This window comes from Tupaia chinensis, unplaced genomic scaffold (genome assembly GCF_000334495.1).
Source record: "Tupaia chinensis unplaced genomic scaffold, TupChi_1.0 Scaffold144255_1, whole genome shotgun sequence".
Lineage (NCBI taxonomy): Eukaryota > Metazoa > Chordata > Mammalia > Scandentia > Tupaiidae > Tupaia > Tupaia belangeri.
The window spans coordinates 2,862,614-2,872,553 of NW_006204113.1; the positions used below are offsets into that span (position 1 = coordinate 2,862,614).

Below are 9,940 nucleotides of genomic sequence, written 5' to 3' on the forward strand. Positions count from 1 at the left end.
CACATTTAGAATGTTGTGATGATGCTCAGGGAATGAATGTAAATTAATAAAAAAAAAATTTTCAGAAGAAAAAAAAAAAGGCATTAGAAATACCTATTTGATGACTGCAGTTAAGCTATATAGCCCTAGTTAGGTGCTACTTTACAGTATGTTCATTCTATTCACTGAGGTTTATGCCTAAAGTCAGTCTTGTGTTCATGGATATGTACATATCAGCTGTGCTTGCTATTGAAAATATTTAGATTTATTAAGATATTTAGTGAAACAATAAAATGGGGGAGGCATAGAAAGCAACAATAGATACCAGACACAGTGTGGGAGGAGGGTGGGAGATGGCAGAGGGTGAGATAGGGAATCAAGGATGGGAAAAAAGGCAAAATATACAGAAAACAATAAATGGAAAATGATTTGTTGACAATAACACATATGTTGATGTGCTTGATTGAGCCAATATACAGTGTATTCTCAATGGAAAAATCTCATTTTGTATGCTATAATGATGTACAGTGAATGAATGTAAATAAAGAAAGAAAAAAATGTAATATAAAAAAAATTAAAAAAAAACTTTTAGAATTATATGATTTCTTCTGATTCTTCCAAACAGATCTTTATTTTTATATCATCAATAACAACTATGTGGGTTTTCTGAATGCATGAGAAAAGTTCCCTGCCAATGCATAAGGAGATAAATACAACATAGTTTCAGCTAAATGTTAAGTAAATGAATAAATGTCTATATCATTTACTTAGCATTTAGTTGGTGTTATGTTGAGTTATAACAGAAAGTGACAGAGAAACAAAATAGTCACTGGTGACACAAAATGGAAAAATCTACTATTTTCCTTATTTTACTTTATCCCCTTGTAAACCCTTTCAGTCTGTATTTGAAAACATCTGATACATGCCAATTCTATGACTACCATGATCAGTTTAACAATGTTGTACTACAATTGAGTATACTATCTGCTACAGTGTTTTAGAGAAGTAATCCATTTAAAATATAAAGATATGGGGCCAGCAGGTAGCATGCTTGCTAAGGATGCTGGACTCCCAGATGGTTGACCACGGTTCAAGTCTGAGACCTGACAGCTTGCTTTCTCACTGTCCTTCTCTCTCACTCTGTCCATCTCTGGTCAAATTAAAAATAAATAAAGTTAAATAAAATAATTCTAAAAAAAGAAAGAAAGAAATACGAAGATACCCAAATACTCCAGAAAACAGTTTGACAAAATCAAGTAAAGTTGAAATAGGAACATAACCTAAGACTTAGCAAATCTACATCCTTAGAGAACTATTTCATATACACACAAATATATATACAAAATGTAGTGGGTTTCTTTTGTTGTTGTTGGTTTTTTTGGGGTTTTTTTTTTTTTTTTTTTTAGAGGTTTTTGCTATAGGGCACGGGCACTTGCCAGAAAGACAGGGAGAGAGAGAGACAAAAAGCGAGAAATCACTCTGCAGGGAGGATGGGCATGCCACAATCCCTTCTCCTCCATTCTCCTCTCAGGATCTTGGGCACGCACACACACACACCTGGCATGAGTTTAAGCTACCGGGTCCAGGACTTGAACCACGGTCGACTACATGGGATTCCAGCCACATAGCCATTATGCCAACTGCTGGTCCCCAAAATGTGTTTATAACATTGTTTATAAGAGCAAAAAACAAAAGCTAGAAACACATTGTTTATCATAGCAACAAACAAACAAACAAAAACCTAAATGTTCAACAGTACAAGAAAAGATAAATTATAATATGTTCATATTAATAGGATACCAGGTAATGGTGAAAATTACCGAACTAGCGCTAGTCATTTCAACATGGATGAATCACACAATAGTGGGTAAAAAAAAAAAAGCAAGCTGGAAAACACAGTATACAATCTAAGTTTTTTAATTACCAAAACAAGTCTATGTATTGCTTAGGAATAGATATATGAGGAATCTTCAAAAAATTCACAGAAAAAGAACATTATAAAAATTCATGGATTTAAAAAAGGTTTTGCACCAACATAAATTTGTACTTTATTTCCATATGTCCATGAACTTTGTGAAGTCCCCATGTACATATAAATACATGGAATATCATGGGAATGACAAATATTACTTTAGGAGAGTGGTTCTTAGCCTCTGAGAGAAGGCGGAGTGAGCAGGAAAAAGTAGGCAAGATCTCCAACGATATAAAAGGATCTTTAAAAAGTTCACAGAAAATGCAAATTATGAAAAAAACCATGCAAGGACTTAAAAACATCTTTTGCACCAAAGATAAAGTCATATTTTAATTCCATTTTCTTTTTTTTTTTCCATTTTCTATTTCTTAAGCCAGCTGATGGGGATACCATCGTACTATCCCTTTATCTTTTTCTAGTCTTAAAGTAATTTTTAAAAGAACGTCAGAAAAACTTATTTTACCTGAGTGATGGATGATCCTATAACTGCTGAGACTTAAAACATTCTTTATTTTAAGATTAAAAGGGAGCCATCAGGTGGCATGGTGGATTCCCATGGATTCCCAATGTGACTGACCATAGTTCAAGTCCCAGACCCGGCAGCTTAAAAACCACAACAGATAAATAGATAAATAAATTTTAAAAAGACTAAAGGTAGACTTTAGGGTACTCACCCAATGAATTCCAGTAATAAAGACATATCAAGTTCAGGTGGAATACGAAACACTGATTCTAGGGCTTTCTTTGATCTTCCTTTGCTTGAAGGCACTGGCTGTGGAACAGCTATTTGACAGTCAAACAAAAAAGTTCACTTAGAGTAAAAACTTCAGACTGAGATCTTTGAAAAATAACCACAGGTATCATAAATACGTCGGCTATTTAAACGATCATAAGCCATTCAATCTCCCTTTCTTTAATAAACTAGCTAGGCTGTCGAAGTCAGTGAAATCAGAGGCAAACCTGCACCCACTCTCCAATGAGGGCAGTTACGTAGGCCGGGTTATCAGGCCCACAGAGAGAGCTCATCAGAACAGCCAAAGGCATTTGCAGGTGACCCCTTACAGGCATGACTGCTGCCAGGGTTCTCACCCAGCATCCTCCATGCATCAGCTCTTAATCCTTATTATAATCCACGATACAGGCACTACTGCTGCTTCTTCTTCTGATAAAGAAATAGAGGCTCAGCAAGACTAGGCAATTTGCCTAAGGTCTCCTAGGCAGTAAGTGGAGGAACCAGAATTGAAACCCAAACCTATCTGACTTCTATTACTGTCATCAAAAATTAATGTTTGAGGGACCAGCAGTTAGCGTAATGGCTATGTCACTGGACTCCCACATAGTCGACCGCGGTTCGCGTCCCAGACCCGGTGGCTTAAAACTCACGCCGGGCGCATGTGCGTGCGTGTCCAGGATCCTGAGAGGAGAATGGAGGAGAAGGGATTGTGACGTAGCCATCCCCCCTGGGGGGTGATTTCTCGCTTTCTGTCTCTCTGTCTCTCTCTGTCTGTCTGGAGAGCGCACGCGCCCTATAGCAAAAACCTCTCAAAAAAAAAAAAATTGTTTGAGCAGTTACTATGTGCTAGACACTTCTAAGTGCTTGCATTACTCAATCTAAGTTTTTATAATGCAGGTGCTGTAATTATTGCTATTTTGTAGAGGACCTTTAAAAACTGAATTATTGTTAATTTGTTAACATCACACAGCTAGTGAAGTGGCAGGACTAGGAACAAATTCAGGAAATCTAGCTCTAGAGCCTGTGCCCTTTAATTCTAATAAACAATTAAATTGGATTCCACCACAGGATCAGCTTCAACATCTGTCTCTGATCATATAATAACCAGTTATCCCAAATAAACCTCAAAGGGCACAGATGTTGTCAGGTTAAACTTCTTTAACCTACAAATACATGATGGTATACAGCCAGACTTACCAGGTTTAGGTACTTCTAGGCCTCTTTCTTTATAGAAATCATGCATCTGATTTTTTTCTCCTAAAAAATGACAAAACACAGACTAAATTACACTTAAAATGTAACTAGTAGAGTCAGGGATTCTGGGATTCACAACCATGTAATAAAAGAAACTTACTTTCCTCTAGATTGATCACTAATTTGTACACTATGTCTTGTAATTGTCGGTCCAACCTAATAAAAGGAAAGGATGGAGAAGACCTCAGAATTTGGAAACATGCATTTGGGTACAGAGTGAGTTAACTGTGAAGTGATTTCTTTTGGTAGTGGGTCTCTACTTTTTCAGAGCAGAGTTACTTTCAGGGAACCCTCAAAGCACCTAAGAGATAACTTACCTGACAGAACCCCATGTAAGTATGTGCAATCATAATTATAAGTACTTATAAATACCTGAGTGGTTCAATAAGTTGTTGCATGTCTATTGATCTTACTCCCTTTAAAAGAATGTATGTACAAGGAAGAGACCATATTTTGGACTTCTGTGTATGTACCATCTACAAAGCACCTTTCTATGAAAGTAGTAAAAACTTGGGACTAGCCTAGTGTAATGGCTATGTCGCTGAACTCCCATGTAGCCGACCACGGTTTGAGTCCTGGACCGGGTGGCTTAAACTCACGCTGGGAGCGTGTGCATGTGTGCCCAAGATCCCGAGAGGAGAATGGAGAAGGATTGCGGAGTGGCCATCCCCCCCCGGGGGGTGATTTCTTGCTGTCTGTCTGTCTGTCTGTCTCTGTCTGGCGAGCACACGTGTCCTATAGCAAAAACCTCTCAAAAAAAAAAAATTTAAAGAAAGTGATCTACTTTCGGTATTTTCCTTCTCTTAAGAAACAGCATGGGGGCCAGAAGATGGTATAGCAATTACGTTGCAGGACTCCCACATGGCCAACCATAGTTCAAGTCCTGGACCTGGTGTCTTGAAACTCAAGCCAGGTATGTGTGCATGCGTGCCCAAGATCTCAGGAGAAGAATGGAAGAGAAGGGATTATGGTATGGCTGTCCCCCCAGGGGGTGACTTCTGACTTTCCTTTTCAGTGTCTTTGTCTCTGTGCCCTCCACCCCGCTGTGAATCCATGCGCCCAAAGGCAAAAAGCCTCTGAAAAAGAAAAGAAGGGTCCGGTAAGTGGTACGGCAGTTAAGGTACTGGACTCCCACATGACAGATGATGGTTTAAGTCCTGGACCTAGTGACTTACTTTCTCACTTTCTCTTTCTCTCCATGTGTGTCTCTCACTAGTTAAATTTTTAAAAAGTTAATAATAATGACAAATAGAAGTAAATAAATAAATAAAGAAAGAAAGAAAGAAAGAAAAACAGCATGCCAGGGCCTGTAGGTGGTGTAGTAGTTAAGGCAGCAGACTCCCATATGGCTGATCACAGTTTGAGTTCTGGACCCAGCAGCTTGAAACTCACACCAGGTGCCTGCACATGCACGCCCAAAATCCTGAAAGAAGAATGGAGAAAGGATTGCATAATGGCCATCCTCCCTGCAGAGTGATTTATCACTTTCTCTGCTGTGTGTGTGTCCAGCAAGCACACATGCCCTATAGCAAAAATCTCTCTGAAAAAAAAAAAAAGAAGAAAGAAAGAAAGAAAAGAAAAAAGAAACGAAACAGCATGGGACCCCCTGGCGATATGGAGGTTAAGGAATTGGATCCCAGATAGCCAGCTGTGCAGTTCAAGTCCAGACCAGTGACTTGAAGAACGTGACAGGTATGTATGCATGTGTGCCTGAGATCCCAAGAGGAGCATGGAGAAGAGACTGTGGCACAGCCATTCTCTTATGGGTGATTTCTCAATTTCCCTCCCTTTCTCTCCCTAGCAAGTACACATGCCCTACAGCAAAACTAAAAAACAAAAAACAAAATACAAAAACAAAAAAACACTATAAGCTCACACTTGATAAGCCATATGACCTATAACAGATAGGCTTTACTAAAAGGGCCTTTGGTTTCAGGTATTCTAAAAAAACAAACAAACAAACAAAACAAACAAACAAACCAAAAAAACCACAATTCTAAATATATTGAAAATGATAAGCCTAAGCTGGCCTCATTAATTTGAAGGGATTAAAATCTTCACGAAAGGGCCAGCTGGTGTCATAGTGGTTGGGGTGGATGGATCCTACATGGCTGATTATGTGGTTCAAGTCTCAGATCCAGCAGCTTAAAAAAAATACCTAGAGCAACCAGCAGCTGATAAAATGGTTATGTTGCTGGACTCCCAAGTAGTTGACCGCAGTTAGAGTCCTGGAACCTGTGGCTTGAAACTCATGCCAGATCAGTATGCATGCATACCTAAAATCCTGAGAATGGAGGAGGGGGACTGCAGCATGGTCATACCCCCTGGGGGGTGATTTCTTGCTTTCTATCTCTCTATCTCTGTCTTTCTAGCAAGCGCACATGCACTGTAGCAAAAATCTCTCTAAAAAACAAACAAACAAAATAAACACACCTAGCAGGGGCCAGCAGGTAGCATGGTGGTTAAAGCACCAGACTCTTCTTACACAGTCAACTATGGTTCAAGTCCAAGACCCAGTGACTTCAAATTCAGGCCAGATACTTGAACATGCCCAAAATCTAACGAGGTAAATGGAAGAGAAGGGATTGCAGCATGGCCATTCCCCATGGGGAGTGATTTCTCATTTTCCCTCTCTCTCTCTGGCAAGTATATGCAAAATCAATGGTGCAAAATCAAAGGGGGGGAGGGCAACAGGTGGCATGGTGGTTAGGATGCTAGACTCCCACATGGCTGACAGCCGTTTGAGTCCTGGAACTGGCAGATTGCTTTCTCACTTTCCCTCTCTTTGTCGCTCTCTGGGCAAATTTAAAAATAGTAAAAAGTAAAATTAAATAATTTCTTTAGGGTGTGTGTACTCGCCCCAAAGACAGAGAGAGACAGACAGAAAACGAGAACTCACCCCTATGGGAATGGCCACACTGCAACCCCTTCTCCTCCATTCTCCTCTTAGGATTTTGGGCACGCACATATACATGCCCAGCGTGAGTTTTAAGCCACCAGGTTTGGAACTCGAATTATGTGGGAATATAACATAGCAGTTGACGATGTGGGGATCCAGCAACATAATCATTATGCCATCTGCTAGTCCCAAATAATTCTTTGGAAAAAAAAAAAAAGAAAGAAAGGAAAAGGCAAATAACAACCAAAAACATCCACACAGGGGCTGGCAAGTGGTGTGGTGGTTAAGGGTGCTGGACTCCCACATGGCCGACCACAGCTTGAGTCCCAGACTTGGTGTCTTGCTTTCTAGTTTCCTCTCTCTCGCTCTCTCTTGCTCTGTCCCTCTCTGCTCAAATTTAATATAAATAAGTAAATAAATAAAGTTAAGTAATTCTTAAAAAAAAAAAAAAAACCTACTACATGTTCATGGATGCCCAAAGTCCTGAAAGGAGAAGGAGAATGGAGAAAAGGGGATTGTAGATGATTTCTTGCTGTCTCTCTTTCTTTCTTTCTTTTTTTGCCACAGGGCGAGTGTGCTCGCCAGACAGACAGAGAGAGACAGAAAGCGAGAAATCACCCTCCGGAGCGATGGCCATGCCTCAATCCCTTTTCCATTCTCCTCTCGGGATCTTGGGCACGCATGCACACGTGCCCAGCATGAGTTTTAAGCCAACGGGTCTGGGACACGAACCACGGTTGACTACATGGGAGTCCAGCAACATAGCCATTATGGTAACTAACTGCTAGTCCCTCTCTTTCTTTCTTTCTTTCTTTCTTTCTTTTTTTTTTTTTTGGAGAGGTTTTTGCTATAGGGCGTGTGTGCTCACCAGAAAGACAGAGAGAGACAGGAAGACAGAAAGCGAGAAATCACCCCCGGGGGGGATAGCCATACTGCAATCCTTTCAATTCCTTCTCCTCCCAGGATCTTGGACATGCACGCACACGCGCCCAGTGTGAATTTAAGCCACCAGGTCTGGGACTTGAACTGCGGTCAACTACAAGGGAGTCCAGCAACATAGCCTTCATACCAACTGCTGGTCCATTTTTTAAAAGAAATAAGTATTTATTAATTTTATTTATTCATTCATTTATTTTAATTTGACCAGAGAGAGTGAGAAAGTGAGAAAGCAAGCCACCAGATCTGAGATTCAAACCTTGGTCGCCTATGTGGGAGTGTCTAGTACCTTAACCACCACGTTACCTGCTGGTCTACCTGTCTCTGTCTCTTGCAAGTACAGGTGCCATATAGTATAATTTTTAAAAGAGTCTTTAAAAAATGAAGCCTGTGGGGCCAGCAGGTGGTGGGGTGGTTAAGGCACTAGACTCCCACATGGCCAACTACAGTTCAAGTCCTGAACCTGGCAGCTGGCTTTCTCAATTTCTCTTTCTCTCTCTCTTATTCTGGTGAGTGCATGTGTCCAAGCAAGTAAAAAGGATAATAATAATGATAAGTAAAATTAAATAAGTAATTCAATTTTAAAAAGCCTTTTTTTTAAAGCCCCCAACAGATATCACAGTGCCTGGCACATCATAAGATCTCTACATAGTTCCTGGGACCAGCAGTTAGCGTAATGGCTATGTCGCTGGACTCCCACGTAGTTGACTGTGGTTCGCGTCCTGGACCCGGTGGCTTAAACTCATGCCGGGCACATGTGCGTGCGTGCCCAAGATCCTGAGAGGAGAATGGAGAAGAAAGGATTGTGGCGTGGCCATCCCCTCTGGGGGGTGATTTCTTGCTTTCTGTCTCTCTGTCTCTCTCTGTCTGGGAAGCATACGCGCCCTATAGCAAAACGCTCTCAAAAAAAAAAAAAAAAGATCTCTACATAGTTCCTTAAAAATATATATATTGTACATGTTCTTCTCATTTTGAAGGAAGTCAAAAATGTATCCCCAACAACACAACTTCAAGTTTTTTAAGAAAAGTATACTTACAACACTTCTATAGCTGTCTTACCTTATATTATAAAGAGGTTGTGTCTGATGGACCACTATGTTGCACTTTGGACATCTGTTACTATAGTAAAAATGTCTGACAATGCAGCTTTTACAAACTGTTGAATAAGAAAATGTTGAAATTAAGATGCTTTCAAGACACAAAACTGAACATAATATTCAGAAGTGTGCACGGTATACTTACAGGTGTGAAGACATTCTGTAATTGTAGTGGCATCTATCAAGTAACCTTTGCAAATGGAACACAAGATGTATGGGGTCAGCTCAGAGAGATTAATCAGGCGCTGCAAAGGCAATGGAAACATTTTTTAAAAAGGACTGCCTTCTCAAATTTTTAAACCATAGTCACGAATTTTCTTTACAGGGACCAGCAGGTGGCGTAGTGGTTACAGCACTGGACTCCCACATGGCTAGCTGCAGTGGAGTCCGGGACCTGGCCGCTTAAAAAATCACCCAGGACGCCTGCATGCCCAAAATCCCAAGAGGAGAATGGAGGAGAAAAGATTTCCATCTCACTGTTTCTCACTGCCCCTGTCTCTCTCTCTCCAGCAAGCCACACGCCCTATGGCGAAAACCTGGAAAAAAATTTAACTATAAACATTATATGACGAAATCGCAACATAGAAACTATACGCCACCATCCCTTCAAGATACTTCTCAAAGTTACAGTAACGCAGTGTAAACCAATGTTTCAAAAGAATCTCATTCTCTTGGATATATTGTATCCTGCAAGATGCCGGCATCTTCCTTACAAAATAAACTTTACCAATATTGGTGTTTAAGTTGAATAAGTTGACTGGTTAACTGCATTACCTAGCTTGATGAAGAATGCGTTCCCGAACGTTATAAACAAATGAGCTTCAGAATTAGAAACGGAACGGACGGGAAAGCGCTTACTCTCAACAACCTGCAGCAAGAGCCCATTTCCCCCTATGTGTGAGCTCCTGGGAGGCTCGGGACCCTGGGCGCCTCACACGTCTAGCCTCAGTAATTATGTATTAATATTTTCAGAACGAACGAGAGCCTAATGACCTGTAGCAACCTCACAAAATAAAGCCGGCAGCGACTCGGACCGGGACCCAGGCCTGCCGGCACCACACGCCTAAGGA

General features: G+C 40.6%; 1 protein-coding gene across 1 annotated transcript in view; it reads right to left on the reverse strand.

The window, feature by feature from the left end:
• The window catches only part of PCGF6 (polycomb group ring finger 6), a 61,837-nt gene that overhangs the window by 49,365 nt on the left and 2,532 nt on the right, over positions 1–9,940 (reverse strand). Inside the window, exons 3-8 of the mRNA XM_014583318.2 lie at positions 9,016–9,115; positions 8,833–8,929; positions 4,946–5,014; positions 4,039–4,094; positions 3,882–3,941; positions 2,626–2,734 (exon numbers count right to left, since the gene is read on the reverse strand). Of these exons, the coding sequence (XP_014438804.1) occupies positions 2,626–2,734; positions 3,882–3,941; positions 4,039–4,094; positions 4,946–5,014; positions 8,833–8,929; positions 9,016–9,115 (491 nt within the window). The remainder of the gene's footprint in view (positions 1–2,625; positions 2,735–3,881; positions 3,942–4,038; positions 4,095–4,945; positions 5,015–8,832; positions 8,930–9,015; positions 9,116–9,940) is intronic.